A 23,690-nucleotide genomic window follows, 5' to 3' on the forward strand; every position below is an offset into this window, starting at 1 on the left:
CTGTACATCAACGATTCGTCAGTTGTGTTTGCAGTCGCAACCAAACTTGCTCAGCTGGTGATTGACGCATTCAACGGCCAATGAAATTATTCTTCTTCTTCTTCAAAAAAAAAAAAACATGTTAACTTGTTAACTGTTAACTTTCAAAGCGGCCGGCAGCGACGCCAGGCGGTGCGTCAGAGCGCACGTCAAACCTGACTTGACTTTTTTTGCGAGGTTTTTTTCTAAATCTGAATGTAGGATATGATAGCGCCAAGTCTTACTTTTCATTAGAAGTCATGATTGTTGAAGCTTTCCACAATAGCAGCCTTTTCCCCTACGTATGTGGACATGGTTGCAATTGGATCACCCAAATGGCACACTTTTGGTTGGCCTGGATATGTCCTTAGTAAAACTTGTGTAAAATGCTAATTTTCTGTCGTATTATTGTCAAATTTGAAATGGAATTGGAGGAGCCTTTGAACTGTAATCCTATCGTTTTATTTTAGTCCACCACGCTACTACATCATTTTCCAGACAGATTTTTTTGAAAAAAAAAATAAATAAATAAATAAAATAGGCAGACTTCTTTTATGTATTCAAACTTCCATAATTCAGTACCAGTAGCACTTAAAATGATGCTGATAGTTGAGGAGAAAAAAAATCCAAGCGTTATCTTCAAAAAGAGACCAACACTATGCTGATACTCCAAATGGTTCAAGTACAGATTCAAATTGACTTTGGGTGCACCTTTTTAGGCATTCAGGTAAAAATGCCAGGTGGAACAGCATAATAACTTAAAAGAAAAAAAATAACACAAAATAATAAATATTAAATGTGGATTCGAATTAGTGTCAATTAAACATTTTGGATGTTTGATGTTTTATATAGATAAAGTAATTAAGACTTCATTGAATATGATTCTTCCAGCCTTTATCCAGATCTGTGCCAAACAATATGTGAATTATTTTATTTTATTTTTTTTGTGCAATTTTTCACTTTGGTGAAAAAGATTTCTTTATCCCGACCAGTTCCAAATGTTATTGAGATGTGATAATGTTTTTGAAAAATATAAAGTATAAATATACAATTTTGAAATAGAAAATAATGAAATATGGACAAAATATAAGAAACTCCATTGAATTAAAATGTGCAATTTTAACTTGAGCCAGATCTTCACCATCAATGAATGAATTTGCCCCTTTAAGAAGTTCCGTCCAACCTGCACAATGCTGCCGAATGGAACAATTTGTACGAATCAAGATTCGTGAACAATTGCTTTGTTGTCTTTTTGTCAGACGGTGGTGGAGCCGGCGAGGAAGGCCGAGGAGGTGAGCGAGGAAGATGGGGAGGAGGATGAGGAGGAGGACGCTCACATGTTGAGACAAACGTATGCGTGCGCAGGACCGCCTCAACCGAGAAGTGGTGAACGTGACCGCGCTGCCCGTCCCCGCTGAGTTGGGGGCGCTGCTTCAGGCAGCTTCAGGTGCGCACGGGACAAGGCTATAAATAAACAGGTGTGTGTGTGCGCGCGTGTGCGTGTAAAAGTGTGTGAGCGTGTGTGCGTTCGCAGGTGGCACCGAGCTGCACTCAGACTGCCTGGCGCTGGTCCAGGCTCCCAAAGTTGAGGTTGAACCACGGCTGACCTTGCCCCTGGACATCAACAACTACCTCATGACTCATTACGTCCGCGCCATATTTAGGGTGAACACGCACACACACAAATGCAGGCACAGGCGTGGAAGAAGCAGTGTTTATAGGTTGTGTGGCGGGGGGTGTTTTAGGACCCCTACTTTGGGATGCTGACAGCCCCTCTGGAGAACTCCCTGACCCGATTGGATCAGAACTTGAAGCAAGGAGCCCTCAACATCTTTGTTCTGGTACCGCATGCAATTAGACGCACGCATACGCACGCACAAGCGGCAAAAAGAAACAGAATGGCACACAAAAGTTCAATGGTACCTTCATTCATTGTACAGGCAATATTTTCATTTGAAACATTTGACCTCCAAACTCACTCATAACCAACTAACTAACCAAGCAATCCTACATACAGCGAACGAAACTGAACAAATAACCAACTAACCATACCACTAACTAACCATACCAGTAAATAACCAACCAAGCAGCTAACTTACCGACTAAGTCTCTAAATACCTTCTGCAGAACATGTCTACCTAACTAACCAACCAACCAACTAACAATACCACTACTTAACATTAACCAACCAAACTAGTTTTGTGCAACTGTGCTAACTGACTACTTACTGAACTAACTAACCAACCTGAACTAACTCGTGTTTATGGAACTGACCCCAAGCTGACTCCCTGACTCACTCACAGCAAATCATACAAGTAACCTACCGTCTAACCAACCCACTTATAGTTTTTTTACATATCTGTGCTAGGGGACCACCATTTAACAACCAACGACTTAAATAAATGCAGAAATAAATTGCTTTTACATCACCATTCAATCTAACGAGCATCTAGCTAACACTAACTCGCAACATAATTTTCACATAACCATGCTAACAACCATCGACCCTGCAGTCAACTAACCCAGCAACTAACCATACTACTAACTAAATAACCAACTCGCAAAATCGCTAACTGGTTTGACATAACTGTGCTAACTAACACCTACCTTGCTAGCCAACCAACTATACAACTAACAACCAACCAACTGGTGTTTACGGAACCTCACTGACTAACTGCCCACCTACATAACCAACCAACGACATAACTAACTAACTAAGTCGTTTTTACATGATGTTTCTGTGTCAGATTCTACGTTTCATGGGCGACCCGGAGCTGAACGGCGCTCAGGAGAACCTCTTTGGGAATTACATCATCCAGAGAGGGCTTGCCAATGCCGAGCTCCGGGACGAGATTTTTGCTCAAGTGGCCAATCAGGTCCAGACGGCATTTGTTGAACGTGAATGAGTGTGGACATCATCTTGTAAGTCACGCCGTCCTCTTTGTTTGCCTTCTTTCAGGTTTGGAGGAATCCCAACATGCTCAATTGTGAGCGCGGTTGGCTCCTCATGTCGGCATGTCTGTCCGCCTTCATGCCTTCCCCAAGGCTGGCCAAGCACCTGCTCAAGTAAGTTCATCGCTATGACAACGGAACTATGGCAACGGCATTCGGCATCTCTCGCTTGGACGTGCCAACGCGTGTTGTTCAACTCCAGTCCTGTAGGTGGCGGTCATGTGTATAAAGCTTTTTTTTTTTGCTTCACGACTGGATAGGCGGAGTCACTTTGCCCCAGTGCAAGCGGACTGTAACGAAAAAGTGGGATTCAATTTCTCCTGCTCTGCATCAGACTAATCAACCCACCAACTAACTAGTGTATCCTTAACTTTGATAACAAACTAACCAACAAGAAGTTTTGCATACCTATTTATGATAACTAACAAACTTACTTCATAACTTGACAACCAACACTACAACCAGCCAGGTAACTAACCAACTAACTAATTAGTTGGATAGTTGGATGGTTGGTTGATTAGTTCATAACTAGCTAATTAGGTCAGAACATATGAATCAACCGAATCATACAATACAATGATTAGTTAGTTAGTTAGTTAGTTAGTTAGTTCGTTAGTTCTATGTCTGATTGACTAGTTCTCAACAAACATATTTGTTCAAAATAAGCTAATCAACCGAGAATACGCTGAACCAACAACTGTACCTAACCAACCGACTTACTCGTTTTTATGTCATTTTGTGAACGCGCAAACTAACGAGCCGCCTGACTTAGTATTTGTGGGAATGAATGTAATGTGCTGTCTGCGATGATTAAATCATCATGTTGTTGTCGTTCAAATGAGCTGTGTGCGCTCGGGTGCCGTTCTCAGGTTCGTGTCGGACTACGGGCCCGAGGGCTACGACTCGGTGTGTCAGCACGCTCTGCTGCAGGCCATGCAACGGTGCGGCGGCGGCGGCGGCGGCGGCGGAGGCCGTGGCGGCGGGCCCGAGTACACGCGCACCTACCCACCGTGTCTGCTGGAGTGGACCGCCAACCGCAAGCGAGCGCACACCCTACTCCACGTGCACTGCTTTGACGGTAGCAGGCTACAACACTGCACCATTGACTTCTCACGTTGGAGCGGTTGTAGCACAATACAGCTGACAGTGCAATAATAATCAGAATATCATCTCGAGTATTTAAAATACACACAGGGGGACATGATCATACTGTACATGGGCACTGCAAGAGAATAGTCTTTCAATAAAGAGTTCTATGCTAAACGGACAAAAGGATCGTCACTTGGAACCCATTCATTAGTGGTGTGTCATGATTGACTGACGACGTTGTTGTTGTTGTTGTTGTTGTTATGGTTGTTAACAGTTTCTAACAACTTTCTATGTTTCCAGCTTATTTGATACAACAGAGGTTTGTTTCTTAGTTTGGTTAGATGGTGAGTTGTATGGTCACTTGTTTTTTGAAAGTATGTTCGTGTGCAAACTACTTAGTTAGGTCAGAGTTGGTTAGTTGTTAGTTTGCACAATTATGTTAATGAACTGGTTTGATATGGTTTTTTATTTGGTAGTGGAGAGGCGCTTAGTTGATTTGTTGCTTGGGTGGGTGAGTGAGTGAGTGAGTGAGTGAGTGAGTGAGTGAGTGAGTGAGTGAGTGAGTGAGTGAGTGAGTGAGCGAGCGAGCGAGTGAGCTAGCTAGCAGTGTGAATTACTGAATTTATTGTTTTGTTGGTTGTTACGGTAGCTGGTAGCACATTGACATAAAACGGTTAGTTAGTTAGTTAGTTAGTTAGTTAGTTAGTTAGTTAGTTAGTTGTTCTACTTGTGTGTCCCTCCAGGTACGTCCGTCCTGTGTCCTGTGCACTCTTGGAGTACAGGGGAGAACATGGCCAAAGACATTTTGCAACACAGGTAAAAGAAAAATGAAATGAAAGAAAAGGTTATGGCTTAGTCAGTATAATTAAACATTCAGGAAGTTAGTTGTGAGTAGTAATACTAGTTGTGTCATGTTGTGGAAGTGAGCATGGTGTGCACGTGTGCATGTGTTGTCAGGGGCGTAACAGAGGGCCGTCGGGGCTGGTCCGTGCTGCTGAAGGAGTCGGCGCAGTGGGTGGAGCTTGAGGGCTCAGACTACGTCCTGGACCTGATGTCGGACCTGGAGTTGCCTGCCCAATTCCCCAAGCACAGCAGCTACTTCATCATCTCCGCACAGGAACCGGGACGTGTACGGGCCAATGCCAGCATGTAAGAGACGTACGCACATATTTTAAAAAAATGGATTTCATCACTGAGGTTAGTTAGTTAGTTCCTTGCCTGTTTGTTCTCATGCAAATGAGTCAGTGAGTTAGTTGGTTCTCATGTTGTTAGTTACCATGTTAGTTATTCAGTTGGTTAGTTAACCCCTAACCTTTGTCAGTTAGGTGGTCAATTCGTTAGCACTATTACAAACAAACTAATTAGGGGGTTGAATGGTTGGTTTGGTCAGTTGGTTGATTCGTTCGGTTGCCGGTTGGTCTGTTGATTGGTAGGTAGTTAGGGGAGATAGATAAGCTGGTTAGTTGGCCAGTCAGCTACTTGGTTGGTTAGTTAGTCAGCCAGTTTTTCTGTTGGTTGGTGGTGGAGGTGAGCATTTAGTTTAGTTATGTACAACCATTGCATACAAACTTAGATAGTTGGTTGAATGGTTCATTGTTTTGTGGTCTGTTAGCACAAGCACATACAAACTAGTTTCTTGGTTAAGGTTCCTGAATATTAAATATGTACTCCGTTTTTTTTTTTAAGTCATCAGAAAATATCTTGATGACGTTTTCTCACTTGTTTTTGTAGAAGTCTGCTGGGTGGCGGCTTTGACAACAATGACGAATTCCTATCATCGGCTATCACTGCCCGCGATGGCTTTGCTAGCCAGGGTAAGCGCACACGGGCAGACACACGCACACACAAAAGTACGTTTGATGCAAGCAGGTATCCTCTCCCTAGACTGGGAGCCTCATCGAGGAATGGATCGCTATTTGGATAGCCTGTTTGAGCCGGTGCTGTCCGACGGGAGCGCAGTAAGTGACATGCACGGCCCCTTTCGACACAAAGCAGCCAAAGTGGCATCGTTGAGTCTTAGAGTTTTTAAGGTGAAGATGCAGAGACTTTGAGACGCTTTCAAAACTCAAAGACACATCATCACCATAAAAACCTCACACTAAAGGATGAGTCAAGATTTTTTTGTCACCTTGAAACCCCAACACTGGATGACTCAAAGATGCTTAACCGCCTTCAAAGGTCAACATGCAAAGACACGCGGGCGCTAAGAACGCCGAAAGATGCTCGAAGTTCCTCAGCAGAACTTCGCGGCGGCCTCCATCATTCACTCGCTATCGGATGTGGCCGACAGGAATTCGCGTGTATCAGATGTGTCGGACAGAGCTCTCTGGGGCCGATTACGTTACCGGGTTACCGCAACTGGCACAGACGCAGGATGGCCACGGTGATTTCACAAGGCTGGCCAGGCAACGGTGGCAGTGGATCCACTTACCAGGCGGGAACTGACACTTTCCTGAGGAAGGGTGCACGCGCGCGCACACACACACGCACACACACTACTTCACTACTTACTGACGCATGAATGCTTTGATTGAATGGAAAATGTGTCACTTGCTAGGTTGGTTACTTAGTTACGTTAGTTAGCATGATGACATACAAACTACTTTCTGTGTTGGTTGGTTGGTTAGTTAGCATGATTATGTACAATTGCAGATGAGTTTGTTGGTTGGTTGGTCAGTTGGTTTTGCCAGTTGCTTTATTTTGTTACTTATCAGAGTACAAATCGGATTGCGTACAAATTAGTTAATGGTTTTTTTTTGGGCCAGTTTGTTTGTATGTTTGTTAGTTAGCGTGATTACACATACGGTGGTTAACTTGTTTAGTTGGTCAGTTCGTTTTGTTTGTTATGTTTGTTAGCATGATCAAGTTGCTAGTTACTCTGTATGTTTGTTTTTTGGTTGATTCGTTGGCTGTTTTGCCAGTTTGTTGGTTATATTCTAATCAAGTACAAACTCTCGAGTGTGTTGTTTGGTTGGTTGGCACAATTACATACATGCTAGTTATTGTGTTGGTTGTTCAGTTGGTTAGTCAGTCAGTTTGTTTGTTTGTTTGTTTATTAGATAGCTTCATTGGTTGGTTGGTGACCGGTAGTTTATTTTTAATCATAATACGTAATACTAGTTAGCGCGTTGTTTGATTGGTAGGTAAGTTCACGTGTTAGCATGTAGGTTATATGGTTCTTAAACAACGTAAAGAATTACGTAGCTTAAAGGATGTACAGTAAGTGTCCACAGAAGCATTTGCATCATCCGCAAAGTCCACGGGGGCCAGTGTGGATTCCCAACAGCACATTTCCACATACAGCACTTGCATTTTAGTCTCCTTTATTATTTATTGCCCCAGTGCTTTCCAAAGCTTTCCCTCAAGTATATCCGACCATGTTTTATTCACGGCGCTGTGCTCAGAGACCACCGCAATACAGTCCTAGGATTCGGCGTCCGGTGAGCGCTCTCACCCCGACCTGCTTCACAGCCAGACCGCTACCCGTTTTGAAATGATATCTGACAAATGGCGGTCAAGTCGTGTTCAATTTCACTCACGCGCTAGCTAGCTATGTGGGCTCATTCGTTCATGTCAAAGCAAGAACGTCATTACCGTTCTTGCCGGTTAGCCATCTACTTAGCCACCAATCTGCAACCCGTCTAAATACCTAACTCTTTGTCCGATCCACTTATTTGTCTAACTGCTTACGTGAAAGTTATCTTTGTGCTGTCAGCCTACGTAACTGTCTCCCTACCCACCCACCGATTGACTCACCGACCAAGCAACCGACCTAGCCATATGTGCGACCTACTTACCTTTGTATTTTTCTTTCCATTTTGTTGACTTTGGTTTGTTTTTACTTAGCAGGGACCTTTTGTAGCCTTTTGTTCTAGACGGTAGCCAATGCTTTCACGTCACGTCACATGCATTCTTTTTTCACTGGATGTATTTTTCCTCACTTAGCCGGGACAACACAGCTACACAGCTGATTGTAATCAGTGGTGTCACATGTATTCACTTTTCAGTTTTATTTTATTTTGAATTTTACATTCGTTTTCAGCTTTACTTTAGTTTTGAGATGTGCGATTTGTTTTTAATTGTGTTTGTTTTGGCGCGTTTATCTTCACTTAGCTGGGACAACACTGCCATTTCTGTAGACTGTAATCATGGCATCACATTGCCATTTTTCATCTATTTTTTTTCTTTTTTCATCTACTTTGCCCTCAACCGCCTGTTTGTGGTCCCTGACAGGAAGTGGACTCGGCCGCGTTGCTCTCCAGCAGGATGAAAGGCCGTGGAGGAGTCGGGTGGCAAGACCAGGGCCCTTCGAACGGCCCACCGCCTCCACCTGGCGGTGAGACCACAAAAAAAAAAAAAAAACACCACCACACATTGTAAATGGTGTGCGAGACTGAAATATATGTGCGCGCTGCAGCTGTGCGAGTGCTTCCCGTAGGGGGTGTGATGTCACTCCCTGTTGCCGCCGTGGCCCCCGTGACAGATGCCCTGTCAAGCCCCCCGAACACGCCCATCACGAGCCCCCCCACCAGCCCCGTACTCCAACACCCCCCCAGCCCGTACGCTGCCGACATCCCGCCGAGTCCCTACGCCAACATCCCGCCCAGCCCGTACGCCCGCTTCACGCCGTCTCCCTACGCCGCCGCGGGCCAGCCATCCGCCTCGTACCCGCCGACGTCCGAGCCGGAGGGCGACGCCCAAACCGACAGAAGCCGCTCCACCTCGCCGCCGCAAGCTATCGCGCAGGTTGCCGCATCAAGACACGCAAAGACAATGAGTCATGCTGAAACCTTAATACTCAAACCTTTGGGTGCCTTACAAAAATCGGCACCCAAAGATACTTTAGTCGTCTTGTCTGAACACTCCAAAACAGTTTGATGCTTAGTCACCTTCAAAATTCAGCACTCAGACAATTTGTGGCCTTAAGAAAAAATGCAAAACTTAAGACGCTTTGCTGCTTTAAAAGGTCAGAACTCAAAGATCCTCAAAAACGTCTTGTCTCCGTCACATAACATATCTTAGTTGTCTTGGAAAGTCAACACTCTGAGACACTGAGTCACCTTGAAAACATAACACTCAAAGTCAGTTTGGTGCTTTGTCGCCTTAAGTCAATGCTCACGTCACACTCACGTATGATTTGTCACCTTAAAAAGTCCATACTCAAAGACATTCAAAGATACTTACTCGCGTGAAAAAGTCAACTCAAGACGCTAGTCACGCTAAAAATTTCAAGACACTCAAAGACGCTTAGTTGCCTTAAAAACGCAATGCTCAAAAATGCCCCGTCGCCTTAAAAGGCAACACACAAAGAATGCCCAGTCACTTTTCAAACAACACTCCAAGACACTCAGACACTTAGTGGCTTGAAAGAGTCAACCATCAAAGACACACTCAAAGACATGTAGTCCCCTTAAAAACTCACTGCTCAAAGATGCTTAGTTGCCTTCAAAACCCACCACTCACCAACTTAAAGACATCACTCAAAGACACACAATCCCTGAATCGTCTTGAAAACACAAAGACCTAATTATACTTTATTTTTTACTTTTCTATGACTTTTGTTAAATATTCTGCTCTTCCCCCCAAAATGTATAGTTTATTTCTAGTTCAATTCTAAGAAACACACTACATAAGAATGATTTTTTTTCCCCAGTATCATAATGAAGCATTACAATGATTCTCATATTACATTTCTGTGTTTTCTCACATTCAAAGTGCTATTTTTGCTACATGCAAACAACTACAAAGTTGCTTGTAATATTTCTAACCATCATGAGTCGTTGAAATGTTCTGCTGCTCAGGCTGTGTCTCTTGATGACAAAAAGGACAGCGGACCTCGGAGGAGAGCTCCTGCAATTCCCATCAACAAGGACAAACCGGCCAAAAAATTTGGTAAGAATCCCAACTTCAGTCAGTTTTTCTCTTTGTCGACTTTGAACAGCTTTTCTTTTCGTGTGCCTGTGACTAGCCACTGTGGCTACGTCTCCTGCCCCCCCTGCTGGCGAGGTGGTGAAGTACTCAGTTCAGATTTCTGAGCAGATTGTGCCTAGTCGGGATATTCAAGGTAAAAGCTTTTTTTTTTTTTCTTATGCGAGGAATAATACTACGGAGATTTATACGATAAGTTTAAGAATCCTTTTTTTTTTCAAATAATAGTTACTAAATATTGTTTATGTATTTGTTTTGTTTATTATTATTATTACATCACCACTGCATTGTGAGTGTTGATGATGTTTTCTTTCCCCAGAAATTATCAAGCGGTACAACTCTCCACCTCCCCCGATGGAGCCACTTCCGCCCGGAAAGAGGTGCCAACGTTATTATTTTTATTATTATTACGCATTATTTAAAAAAAAAAACATATATTATCATAGAAGGCGCAGTGCCATAAGGACGTGTGCATTTATAATGTAGTGCTTGTGGGGTATTTATCGTTTAGGAGACCAGAAGGTAAATTTAAGAAGAAGCAGACGCCTCGTGATGAAGCTTTGCAGATCTTAAAACCACAGATGGACAACCCTCCTGCTCCGCAGGTGCGTGCGCACACACACGCGCGCTCACAGACGGCAAGTCACCTTGCAAACTTCAAAGACACTGACTAGCCTTCAAAGCATTGAGAGGATTACTCGCCTTGAAAAGGCAACACTAAAAGTCAGACACTCAAAGACGCTTGGTCACCTTGAAAAATCAACACTCAAAGACACATCATTGCCTGAAGAACTCGACATTTAGACTCGGATATACTCTGATACTTAGTCCTGCTGGAAAGTCAAACGCTAAAGTCAACACTGACTGTCACAAAAAAAAAACCCATAGCGATCAAAGACGCTTAGACGCCTGAAGACTTACCTCTCAAAGAGGCTTTGATACCTTAAAAAAAGTCAACACTCAAAGACAGAGTTAGTCGAGGACACCTTAAAAACAGCAGTCAAAGACACTTTGTCACCTCAAGACTCAAAGACACTTGATTGTCCTACAAACTCAAGGAAGCTCAGTCGCCTTGAAAGGTCAACACTCAAAGCACCCAACTGTCAAAAGAAGTGAACCACTGTCTTGTGAGAACCTGTTCCTGTACGTTTAGCTCATGCGTCCCGGGGTCCCCCCACCCTCCGCGTCTGCCATTACGGAGGCCACCTTCCAGCCCACCAAGAGCACAAAGAGCAGAGCGCCTCATCGCCCGGTGCCGGTACCTCCGTCAGGTCCTGACACCCCCGACCACACCTTACCTGTACACCCCGGGTCACGTGACTCACGTGAATTTGGAACTACCGTAGTTTCTCGAGAGCTTCCGGTGGAATCAGAAAGCTTCCAGACCAGACTGCACCGGAGCGCCAACCAGGAACACTACACCTACACCAACGTTCCCTGGAAACTCTACCTCAGGAAAGAGGTGCATGCGCACACGTGTCTTTGATGCTATCCCGGTGTGACCTTTAGGGCAAAATCTCGCTTTGATATCATATGGTGACTGATTCTCTGTTTGACAGGTCTTTTATCCCAAAGACAGCTTCAACAATCCGTTGGTGTTGGACCTCATTTTCAAACAGGTGACGCAAAACAGGGCACTCAAAGACACTTAGTCATCTAAATCACCCGACACTCAAAAGACTCATAGACCATGCGGGGCACCCTAAAAAGTCAACACTCAAAGACGCGTAGTCACCTTGAAAATTCAAGGCTCAAAGGCACTTGGTCACTTTGAACACTAAATGCTCCAAGACTTGAAGACTTAAAAAACAGCCAAAGTCAGTCAAAGACTTAATCGCCTAAAATAAACCTCAAGACTCAAAGCCACACTCAAGACACTTGGATGCCATAGAAACACGACACTCAAAAGCCTCAAAGTCGCTTAGTCGCCTTAAAAGTCAACACTCAAAAATGCCTAGCTGCCTAAAAACACAGCAAAGATGCTTCATTGCCCTCAAATTCGGCAATCAAAGATGCTTAGTTGCCTTCAAAATTCATCACTCAAAGATGTTTAGTCATCTTACAACCTCAACCCTCAAAGACCCCGACACATTTAGATGCCTGCTTTCATTGGAAACTCTTAACTCAAAAACACTCAGACGCTTAGTCACCTTAAAAATATGACACACCCAATCAGTCAAAGATGCAAAGTTGCACTAATACACTGTATCAACACTCAAAGAGGCAAAGTCACCTCAAAGTCAGACTCAAAGCCGCACTCAGACACTTGGCCGCCTTGAAACCGCAACTCTCACGGCCACTTAGTTGCTTTCCAAACCTAACACTGAATGTCAGTCAAAGACAATTGGTCTCCTTAAAAGCCAACACTAAAAACACTCAAAGGCGCTTTGTCGCTCTAAAACTCGACATTCAACCCACTCAGGGATGCTTAACTGTCTTAGAAACTCAACCGTTAAAGACACTTTGGCCCCTTGAAAACACAAAAGTCAAAAGACGCCAAGCTGCCTCAAATTCATCAAGTTTTCAAGGCAGTCAGTCAATTTGTCAGCAATCAAAGACGCCTAGTCACCGTAAAAAATCTTAACACTCAAAAACTAAGCTCTGCAGTCGCCTTACAAGTCAACACTCAAAGTTAATCAAAAGTGCTTAAATAAAGACGTAGATGCCTTAAAAACTCAAAGGCTCTTTTTGGCGGTCGGAATTCAGCCTTCAAGGACGCCTAGTTTCCGGGGTAACTCATAAGTAACTCAAAGACACGTAGCTGGCTTGGAAACAAAAAGGCAGACATAAGTACACGCTCAGTCACATTAAAAAGTCAGCGTCACTCAAAGACCTCTTGAAAACGCAACACTCCAAGACCCTCAAAGACAAGCTCATTCTTTAGGAATAAGTGTGCCCCCCCCCCCCACAAAAAAAAGCCCAAGAAAAAGCAAAACACTTGCGCATATTTAGTCCTTTGACGCGACTGAACGAAACTAAGCAGACTCTTGACTTTCCCCTAAGCTCATCAAACCATCTCCAAATATTGTTTTTATGCGCCCCTTTCGGCTCGCCTCTGCTTTTTTTTTTTTTTTGGGTTGTTTTTTTTTTTCTTCCCCCGGCTCGTCGTCACCGCTTTCTCGCGGCAGATGAAAGGCGGCGTGCTTAATTTGTGCGCTCCTCCGCAGATCGTCAACGACACCCTGTCAGAGGCGTGCGTCCGCATCCGCCGCGATGAAAGGCAGCGGATGAAAGCTCTCTTTGGTAGTCCCTCTCGTCGTCTTCCCACGCGCCTTTTACGCGCGCTTAACAAAATGACACACTCGTGACACCTCGGCGGTGCGTGCGTGCGTGCGCGCGCGCGCGTGTGTGTGACTCACAGATGAACACGGGGTGCAACAGAACACGGACCCGGTGGAGGAACACGTGAAGAAAAGAATCGTCACGGCCGCCAGGGACACCTGGGAAATCTACTTCTCCCGACTCTTCCCGGCGTCGGTGAGGGTGCCTGGAAAACGGGGGGGGGGGGGGGGGGGGGGTTGATTGCATTTTGAAAAACAATCACGTACCTGCCAGATCTGATTTGGGAAATCACGGCAATTTCTGCCGTGGAACCACTCAAAGGTTGTTTCCAAAAACATGGCTGCTCGAGCTCCGAAGAGAAACTAGATGATGTGCCGAACAGACTTTTTTTTTTTTTTCCAAGTGTGTGTGCCAAATATTTAGAAATCACTCCGATTCTTGCTAGAGAATTTTGTTCGGGTTGGTTAAAAATTGCGTAAATAATGGTTTGAAATCGGATTCAAAATTGTGGCTGCTGCTCGAGCGCCGAATAGAGACAAGCGCTTTTTGACAATCGTGTGTGCCAAATGTTTAGAAATCACTCCGATTCTTAAATTGCGGTTGCTCGGGTGCTGAATAGAAACGTGACAATGATCTGAACGGAAAGACTTTTTTCAAGTGCGTGTGCCAGATATTTAAAAATGACTCAAATTCTTGCTAAAAAAGGGTTTGAAATTTGAAATTCAAAATTGTGGCTGCTCGAGCGCTTTCTATTCAGCGCTTCAAGGTTGGTTGAAAAATGGAAAACCGAATAGAAACTCAATGTTGTAGTGACTGGGCTCCGACACTTACTGAATGCGACCACAATACATTTGAATTGACATTCCGATTGTGGGCAACACTGGGCAAGTGGACAACATTTGTTGACCTGCGACCGACGAGCCGCGGGTTCGATTCCCCTCATTTGCTTGCGTGTGTGCGCGCGCAGGGCAGCGTGGGAACAGGCGTGCAGGTCTTGTCGGTGTGGCAGGGTGGCATCAAGCTGCTGAAGACGGTGAAGAGCAGCGCCGCAGCACCGGACTACTTCCGAGTCCTCAGAGCATACACGTATGGATCCCACTTCTGACGCCCACATTTTGGTAGCCTGATTTTCAAACTAAAAATGATCTAACGGGTCAGATATCGCCTCTCAAGACTGATTTATGGAGCAGCCTCCGTCCCTCAGAGAAAGAAAAATGACTTGTGGAGACCAACTTCTGACACCAAAGTTTTGATGCCCAATATGTTTTAGTTAAAAAAAACAATGTATTACACCTCTCTTAAGGTTAATCAAAGTTGGAGGTTGTGCAATCACTGTCATTGGTGGCCAGAGTGCTCACAGGATCCCACTTCTGACACCAAGCTGTAACTGTGTCAGTTACGCAGACATCTTGTTTGTGACCATCCCCTCGGAGAACATGCTGGAGTTCAACCTGAGCAAGGAGAAGCTGATCTTGTTTTCGGCCAAGGCGCCGCAGGTGAAGCAGCTGGTGGACGCCTTCATCGGCGAGATCAAGAAGGATTCGGAATACGTCGTCGCCGAGCGCAACTTTGTGGCCGAGCGGCGCCGCATGCTCAGCTTCCACAAGGGCGACATCATCCGGCTGCAGGTGCTGGACGGCCTGGACAAAGGTGACTGCAAGAAGGGACAGAGGGAGGGGCCGTCGCTCATGATTAGTGCGTGCGTGACTGTGCAAATGTGTGTGTGTGTGCATTACAGGTTACAGTTACGGCTGCGTGGTGAGGAAGAAGGTGGTCTTCTTGGAGGAGATCAAGAAGGACACGCAGGACTTTGGTGAGTGGTGATGATCAACATCAACTTGTCAGTTGGTTCTGTTTTGGCCCTCGCTGACACCCATCCTAATCATCCTCCATCCATCCATTCATACACCCATCCATCCATCGCCCATCCACTCATTTGTCCATCATCACCCATCCGTCCATCCACACATCCATCCATCCATCACCCAGGCATCCATCCACCCTGCCATCATCCATCCACCCAACCATCCATTCGTCCACCCAACCATCCATTCATCCACTCGTCCGTCTATCGTCGCCCATCCATGAGCATCCATCCATCCGTCACCCATCCACCCAACCATCCATTCATCCACTCGTCCGTCTATCGTCGCCCATCCATGAGCATCCATCCATCCGTCACCCATCCACCCAACCATCCATCCATCCATCACCCATCCACCCATCCATCCATCATCACCCATCCACCCAACCATCCATCCATCCATCACCCATCCATCCATCCATCCATCCATCACCCATCCACTCATCCATCCATCATCACCCATCCATCCACACATCCATCACCCATGCATCCATCCACCCAACCATCCATTCATCCACTCGTCCGTCTATCATCACCCATCCATCCAGCATCCCTCCATCACCCATCCATCTATTCATCCATTCATCCGTCCATCCATCACCCATGCATGCATCCATCCAGCCATCATCATCATCATCCATCCCTCATCCAATGTTCCTTCCCTTCCACCCTTTCATTCATCCAACTCCCCGTTTGACAGGCTGGAAGTTCGGCGCGGTGTTTGGCGTCTCCGGCGCCTTCCCGTCCGAGTGCGTCCACCCCGTCGCAGCTCCCGACTTCCTGTCCCTGCCGTTGGACCGCAAGGCGGAACCCAGAGGCGGCGCCGGCCAGTTTGCCGTGTCATCGGCCGTGGCCGTTGCCGTGGCATCCACCATGGCCGCGCACGAGATAGACCAGACCATCGAGGTACGCTCCCCTACCGGCAGCCCGAATTGAAAGACGCTCAGGGCTACAAGCTTCTCTCAAGACTAGAACCTTCCTTCCATCCAGACCAGAACCTTCTATCAAGACTGGAACTTTCTCTCATTGGCTTGGTGCTCACCAATATCCCAAACATATAAAGAGTAAACATAATCATCGGACAGTTTTTGTTCATCCGTACTAATGAATGAGAGGCATTAACGGAGTGCACGTCGGAGCTTGTCACTTTAAGGATTTTTACGATTGACACCATGTCGGCCATCTTTGCTTTGGTCAGAGGGTTTCTCTGGATGGCTTCGATGGAGACGTGGACGAGAGGACTCTGCAGGACAGTAAATACGACATGCTGGAGTTTGCCAGAAACTACTTCAGACAGGCCGCCACCGGGAGGGGGTGAGACACACGCACACACGCACACACACACACAAAGTAGACAAAGAGACACTCGTACTGTAGTTGGAAATTCAACATTTTAAAAACGGCTTTGTCAACCTTATATTTTATAATATACACGTTATCGTGTTCGAGAACTTATTTGTATTGTATTGTGTGTTTTGATTTTTTTTACATTTAAATATTTTTTCATTTCATATTAATATATCTTATTATTAGTCCATTCTATATTTTGTTTTTATTGTGTCTTCAAAATGAACTGCGACAAACACATTTCTATTCATTTGAAGGATTCAATGTCATTATACTGTGTGATTTTATTGACATTTTTCATCATCGTCGTCATCATCATCATCATCATCGTCATCATCCTCAATGCTTTTTTAGTGACTCCCTGAAGAATAAGCGCAAGAGCCGAGCCTCCAGGGAGCCCGAGGAAATGATCAAGTTCTCCAAGGTGCACCAATGACCTCATTGATAACGCATTATTTATTTACTGTGCTATTTTCAGCATTGATTTTTCTTTTGTTGTGTTTTTTTTTTTTTTTTTTGTTAATCTGACACCGTTTTACTGGTTAAAATGAACATAAAACGACATCTCGTGTGTTGTGTTGTGTTGTGTTGTGTCCAGATTCCCCTAAGTGAGTCCCTCATAGAGTTCACAGATCCAGCCATGAACCGAGTGGCGGCGGACCTTTCCCTTTGTACGTCCTACACTCATCTACTCTAATTACATTTTACGGTTACCATATTTTTCTGACTATAGAAGCACACCGGATTATAAGGCGCAGTTTCAATCAACGGGTATATGTTGGGAATTTTCCGTATATAAGGCGCACCGAGTTATAAGGCGCAGTTTCAATCAACGGGTATATGTTGGGAATTTTCCGTATATAAGGCGCACCGAGTTATAAGGCGCAGTTTCAATCAACGGGTCCACGTTGGAAATTTTCCGTATATAAGGCGCACCGAGTTATAAGGCGCAGTTCCAATCAACGGGTCCACGTTGGAAATTTTCCGTATATAAGGCGCACCGAGTTATAAGGCGCAGTTTCAATCAACGGGTCCACGTTGGAAATTTTCCGTATATAAGGCGCACCGAGTTATAAGGCGCAGTTCCAATCAATAGGTCTATGTCGGGAATCCTTATAGCCTGAGAAATACGGTACACTTTGACAAAGTATATTTGATCGATACCCTGCATCCGGCAAGTATTCACAGCGTGTCGCTTCTGCCACATTTGATGTAACAGCCTTGTTCAAGTATTGCGGGAAAATGAATCGAATACATTTTGGAAAAAGGCTGTAATGACAAAATGTGGAATCCGTCAGGTGCTGTTATTCCGTTTTATTGGGATCATGTTGTGTACCGAATGACATTTTGTGCGTTTGTGTCATTTGTGTAGCGCTGATGCGCTTCATGGGAGACTCGCCGTTAAAGGGACTGACGGAGCAGGAAGTGGTCAGCACTTTCCTCAAGGTACGTTCACGCTCACCGGGCACTTCCTTTGGCGCACCTGCAAGCGACTCGAGTTCCGGGTTAAGAGTTGCCCTCTATTGTATGATATTTGGCTGTTGGTTTAACATCCATTCATGTGTGTGTAGCTGGTAGGAGAGTTCACCTTGATGAGGGATGAGGCCTACTGTCAAGTGGTCAAACAGATCACAGCTAACACCAGCCCCAAGCCGTGAGTTTTCGCTGCATGTTGCACACTGAACAAAAACGCAAGTCCGGAAACCGACTTGGATATTTGGCTTTGGCCGCAAATTTCAGCTCGAACATGAACCCAAATTGCACTTTAACCTTTACAAGTTGAGCAAACAACACTGAAAGAATCAACAGTTGGAGACAGGGGCGGAGCCGTGGGTGGGCCTGGGTGTGCACGGGCCCACCCAGATTGACAGACTGCCCACCCAGTGAGATCCATGAAAAAAATATATACTTTTACATTTTTTGTCAATTATTATTGAATTATTTTTGTGTTTGTGTTTTCGTTGTGTTTTTTTTAATTGTACTTAATATTAAGATCTGAACTTTATATGACTCAGTTTGTCATTTTATTTGTACATACGCTAACCGTATTGTGCTCGGTGAGAGAAATATTCGGGCCCACCCTGAATTTTCCAGGCCCACCCATTCGCCACCTTCTGGCTCCGCCGCCGGTTGGACGTGCATTAAACGCTTACGGAAGGTCAAATTAAGTTCACCTGTCTAGTGCGTTTTAGGCTCCATTTGTCACCTAAAAGCCGGTGTGTGCGCGCGCGTGTGCCCGTGTGTGTATTTGTAGTGACAGCTGCCAGCGAGGGTGGAGGCTGCTGTACATCCTGACGGCGTTCAGTCGCTGCTCGGAGGTCCTGAAGCCCTTCCTGCTCAAGTACCTGACGCAGGCCTCCCTCGGCGCTGGCTCGCAGTATCAGGGTAACCCATGTTTGCCGCGTCGCCGCTGCCAGCGTCCCAATACTTTTGTCCACTTGTGTGCGTTTCAGGGATTGCCAAGGCATGCCAAGAGAACCTGAAGAAAACTTTCCAATATGGTGGCCGCGCCGTCCCCCCCAACAACATGGAGCTGAAAGCCATGATGGTAAAACGTCTGCAGCATGTCCACACTCTTCATTGGCTTCCCCTCTTGACGCCGCCCTCGTTTGATTGGACACGCTCAGGCGGGCAGAAGCTCCAAGCGTCAGCTGTTCCTCTTTCCGGGCGGCCTGGAGCGCCACGTGAAGATCAAAACGTGTTCCGTTTCCCTGGAGGTGATGGAGGAGCTGTGCTACGAGATGGGCCTGCACAGGTTGGAGGCCATCCAGGAGTACGCCATCTTTTTGGTCACCGACGGAGGTGCGCTTGAAAACGACGCTTACCGCAAAACGCTTACGGTGCAGTTCGGAACGGGTCCGCAGTGGGAACTCCTTTTAACGGACTCCAGAATTCACGGACAGAAAATAGGCCGCTTTGTACAGTAGCTGTCAATGTCTGTCACATTTAGATATCCCAGCCCTTATATTTATATATATATATATATATATATATATATATATATTTGTCCTTATCCGATACAGATCCCGATACTTGCACGGTAATCCGATACGAATTACGATACTTTCATATTATAAAAATATATATTTGAAAAAACTGAGGCATGCGTTTCCAAAGTTTTAACTCGAGTGCCATTTGACATTTATTTTGTCTCACGATTGAAAAGGGCATAAACTGTTCCAGTCACTGTTCCTGATACACAGGAGTGCAATTAATACAACTCCATTCACAAAGCTCAACTTTAAGGACCTCAAATGTTCCGAATGTATGTTCTAGAACGTGCAAGGCATAACATAAGGTATTGAAAGTATCGCGATACGTCACGATACTATATTTTTTCCATAATAAATAAATAAATATATATATATATATATATAATTGCACAAATAGACTAATGACGGACTGCAGACAAATGGCGGACTAAATAAAGAAATAAATAAAGTGGTTTCCGTCTATTTTAAAATGTTTGCCGTCAACCATCATCTAAACGTGCGTCCGTTCGTGACGGACAGACAGACCGGTCCGTCACTTAGACGAAATGCCCAGCTCTGGTTATGCTAACAAGTAGCCGCCTAGCATCGGGATGTAAAGCCCAGGGTGGCTTGGACCATCTCAGCGGGTTTCCCCTTCTGAACTGAACTGGCCTGGAACCGCTTTACTGCATGTGGTAATAAGTCCGACGCGCTCGCTCAGGTCGGAACGTGCGTCCTCTCAACAAACACGAGTACATCCTGGACATGGCTGCCCAAGCGGAGCTGCTGGACAACAACTACACCTTCTGGTTCCGACGCGTCGTCTGGACCCAGCCTCTCAAATTTGACAATGAGCTCTACGTGGCGATGCACTATAACCAGGTACGGCGCATCGTCTCAGGCTACGCGCTTCGACGATGTGGCGGGGATCAAGAACCTTTCCCAACAGCAGACCGCGTCAGACACAAAACCTTCAGGCCAATTGCCCGGAGCAAATGGATGTCAAGAGAAGCCTCTTCGAACAGCTGAACTCTATTTGGGGTTGATTAGAGGCACTTTGTATTCCGGCCGGTCTGCTGACGCCCATTTCAACACGATTAAGTTGGAATGTGGTAGTTGGATGTAAAATCCTGTGAATAATACACATTTCTTAAATAGAAGGGGGGTGGATATATTACAGAGGGCTTTAGAAATGAAAAATATTCACATCGTTTTGACGTTTACCAGCACCTAGGCAGTACCTATAAAAAAATAAAAGAAATATCGAAATCACTGATTTATAGCACAATGTAACTCAATATGTTTCACATACAATAAGTACAACATTTAAAGGCAGTTACAAACAAGAGTTAAATCAAAAACAAAAGCAAGAGATAAAAAAAAATAGCTTGTTCAAATTTAGAAAGGAGTGTACAATGCAAAAACAACATTTTTGAATAGATGATTTGAAAAATACTTTGTGTGTACCTCAATCGTGGCTATGGGAAAAGAGCATCGTTTTGAACCCGGATTTAAAAGCATTTACACTTTATTGGCCTCTTTTGAGCCGTTATCATTCATATTATTCACTGATAATAAAAGAGAGCGGCAAATTGAGGGACCGCATTATGCACAAGTGCAGAGTTAAGGGTGATTTTGGGGGGCGCATAATACACGGTGTGTGATATTCATGAGATTTTGCGATCAGTTATTTTTTTTATATATAAATATCCCCGGCAAAAAATGGCATTTGAACATGGGTGTGTAGACTTTTTATAGCCACTGCTTACACGATTGAGAGACAACACGAGCAAATACTTTCTGATATGCTTCATAACAATACCGTGGCAACAGTTGAGCTGAAACGCTGAAATGTTGGCGCCTGAGCGTGTTCTTTGCCGCTGTCGCCAGATCCTTCCGGACTACCGCAAAGGTCTCCTGAACGTCCTGCCGCCGGGAAAAGTTAGCGATCAGCAGTTCCATCAGATCTCCAAGCTTGCCGCCTTGCAGCACAGAGCCAAAGACGTCGTCTTCATCCCCAGCATGTGAGTCCGATTCCCTTTTGCGCTTGAAATCCGCCTAGCAACAGTTGAGTAAGAAAAGAGAACGACGCCACAAGTGGTCAACGCTGACAACAAATCATTTACGACGGCGGGTTTTTTAAAGGCGGCTGTCGACATGCCAGTCATTCATTGATATTGAGCCGTCTCAATTTCTAGCGTTCTTCCAGTTGAAGAGCTTTGCCAACACCTCATGTTTTTCCAATTCATCTTATTTTCGCACGACAACGCTGACGTTCAGCAAGCATGCAGGGCGAGACTTGTTGACAGCCACTGCATCGGTTGCGCCAGTTGTCTTGTGTGTCCTCTTCTCTGTCACTTGCCGGCGCGGTTGCAGCGTCAGCGGAGCAGAGGAAAGAAAAACTTGAGTTGGGATGGTGTTTGCGTCTCCCGCAGACACGAGTTGTCGGAGTACGTGGCCGCGCCGCTCTTCAAAAAGCAGTCGCCGCAGCAGTGGGTTGCCATGGCGACGCAGCACATGCAGCAGGTCCAGACCCTCAGCCCGCACCAGGCCCGAGCACAGTTCATGGGTGAGATTTTTTTTTTTTTTTTTTTTACATGACGCTCCACAAATATGGCATATATAAGAAACTAATACTAAAACTTATAAAAACTCAACTAAAATGAAAAATGTTCACAAAATTAACAAACAAAAAAAAAAAGGGCTAAAAAAAAACAATTAACTGTAATGAAAAATCCATATTATAATCCAATCATATCGACAAACAGCCCACATTTTAAGGGAATGAAAGAAATTGCTTTAATTGACCAGGATTGAAATCGACCACTCCCACAGCGGTGCAGCAGCGTAGGCGTAGATCCGCCGGCCTGCGCTCATTTGCAAAAAAACGGGTCTGGTCCAACCCGCCTCTCCTTGCCGCACAAGATTTCCACCGCTTATGAAAATTGAGCTCAAAGTCGTGGCTGCTCGAGCGCTGCGAAGAAAGTTGAGTTGCAAAATGACATCAGGTCGATGACATTTGGAGGAAAAGCACTGGGGAAAAATCGCAAACTCAGACCCGAACTATTTTCAAAGTAGCTTGAAAAGTCTTGATCTCTTGTTCCTGCAATGTTGTAACAGAACGGCTCGGCTTCTTGCTTTCATATAAAAGAGCGAACAGAGAGTCGTGACTGCTCGAGTGCCCAAAAAGAAACTTGATGGTGTACCAGTTGGACTCCAGCTGTCTCCAATTACATTCGATTGCAATATTTGACTAGAAGCTCTGGGGAAATAACTGACCACTTTGGTTCTTGCTAGTTTGAACGCTTTAATAAAGGTTGGTTGAAAATTGCGTCTGTCCGAGCGCCAGAATGAATCTCGATGATGACGTTGGATCGCCCCTTTTTATGCACGTGGGATGAGAGCAAATGTAAATGTTAAATCTTGTGTGCGTGCAGGACTGGTGAGCGCGTTCCCCATGTTCGGCTCGTCCTTCTTCTACATCCACAGCAGCAGCTCGACCTCCTTCTACGCCCCCTGCATCGTTGCTGTCAATCAAAACGGTCTTCACTTCCTGCACAAAAGCACACACGTGAGAACACGCGCAAACGCACTCGCACATTCAGGTGCCAGGTGCAAAGTTAAAGCGGAAGTCAACCCAACACAAGAGTTAATCCACTTGTTTTTAGCCATCTCAGGGGGCGGCCATTTTGTCTTCTGTCGATTGAAAATGACATCACAACTGCTCACAACAACCAATCACGGCTGACCTGTTTTCTGAATGCGAGCCGTGATTGGTCGTTGTAAGCAGTTGTGATGTCATTTTCAGTCGACAGAAGACAAAATGGCCGCCCCCTGAGATGGCTAAAAACGAGTGCATTTTGCTTATATTCCACAAACGCAAAATTAATCAGAATGCCGCGTTTCAACTAGTCGACCTGCTGGGAATATATTCTTGAAAAAAATATGTTTGGGTTGACTTCCACTTTAAAAGTTTTTTTTTTGGGCGGAGAGTGGTTGGCTTCTTGAAACTTTTTTGTAGGCCTGCTCAAATTTCATGAAGCCAACTGAAACTGGTTTTGGCAGCTGAACTTGTAGAGTCTTTAAAAATGTGTATTTTGCATCAGACTTTGCTGGCGAGCCTAAAATGGCTGCTTCAAACCAAAATGGCAGACTCCCCGTGTCTATTCGGACATGGCTTCTTGAGACTTTTTGTGGATCTACTCGTGCTAGCCATCCCTTCCAAATATCATGTTGCC

General features: G+C 45.1%; 1 protein-coding gene across 1 annotated transcript in view; it reads left to right on the forward strand.

Moving 5' to 3' along the window:
* Positions 1-23,690, forward strand: part of LOC147146569 (unconventional myosin-XV-like) — a 37,670-nt gene that overhangs the window by 13,176 nt on the left and 804 nt on the right. The window contains exons 24-61 of the mRNA XM_086032992.1: positions 1,278-1,310; positions 1,384-1,465; positions 1,553-1,683; positions 1,764-1,859; positions 2,766-2,894; positions 2,978-3,084; positions 3,840-4,048; positions 4,803-4,875; positions 5,017-5,208; positions 5,791-5,873; positions 5,944-6,017; positions 8,293-8,395; positions 8,477-8,805; positions 9,861-9,951; positions 10,028-10,123; positions 10,307-10,367; positions 10,499-10,592; positions 11,141-11,258; positions 11,334-11,449; positions 11,547-11,606; positions 13,155-13,230; positions 13,349-13,464; positions 14,237-14,355; positions 14,666-14,919; positions 15,008-15,082; positions 15,834-16,039; positions 16,332-16,447; positions 16,835-16,904; positions 17,079-17,151; positions 17,853-17,926; positions 18,052-18,134; positions 18,735-18,865; positions 18,934-19,028; positions 19,108-19,282; positions 20,174-20,334; positions 21,343-21,476; positions 21,888-22,021; positions 22,890-23,023. Of these exons, the coding sequence (XP_085889118.1) occupies positions 1,278-1,310; positions 1,384-1,465; positions 1,553-1,683; positions 1,764-1,859; positions 2,766-2,894; positions 2,978-3,084; positions 3,840-4,048; positions 4,803-4,875; positions 5,017-5,208; positions 5,791-5,873; positions 5,944-6,017; positions 8,293-8,395; positions 8,477-8,805; positions 9,861-9,951; positions 10,028-10,123; positions 10,307-10,367; positions 10,499-10,592; positions 11,141-11,258; positions 11,334-11,449; positions 11,547-11,606; positions 13,155-13,230; positions 13,349-13,464; positions 14,237-14,355; positions 14,666-14,919; positions 15,008-15,082; positions 15,834-16,039; positions 16,332-16,447; positions 16,835-16,904; positions 17,079-17,151; positions 17,853-17,926; positions 18,052-18,134; positions 18,735-18,865; positions 18,934-19,028; positions 19,108-19,282; positions 20,174-20,334; positions 21,343-21,476; positions 21,888-22,021; positions 22,890-23,023 (4,503 nt within the window). The remainder of the gene's footprint in view (positions 1-1,277; positions 1,311-1,383; positions 1,466-1,552; positions 1,684-1,763; positions 1,860-2,765; positions 2,895-2,977; positions 3,085-3,839; positions 4,049-4,802; positions 4,876-5,016; positions 5,209-5,790; positions 5,874-5,943; positions 6,018-8,292; positions 8,396-8,476; positions 8,806-9,860; positions 9,952-10,027; positions 10,124-10,306; positions 10,368-10,498; positions 10,593-11,140; positions 11,259-11,333; positions 11,450-11,546; positions 11,607-13,154; positions 13,231-13,348; positions 13,465-14,236; positions 14,356-14,665; positions 14,920-15,007; positions 15,083-15,833; positions 16,040-16,331; positions 16,448-16,834; positions 16,905-17,078; positions 17,152-17,852; positions 17,927-18,051; positions 18,135-18,734; positions 18,866-18,933; positions 19,029-19,107; positions 19,283-20,173; positions 20,335-21,342; positions 21,477-21,887; positions 22,022-22,889; positions 23,024-23,690) is intronic.

Source organism: Filicampus tigris, chromosome 6 (assembly GCF_054856515.1).
Source record: "Filicampus tigris isolate MCC_2025a chromosome 6, RoL_Ftig_1.0, whole genome shotgun sequence".
NCBI lineage: Eukaryota > Metazoa > Chordata > Actinopteri > Syngnathiformes > Syngnathidae > Filicampus > Filicampus tigris.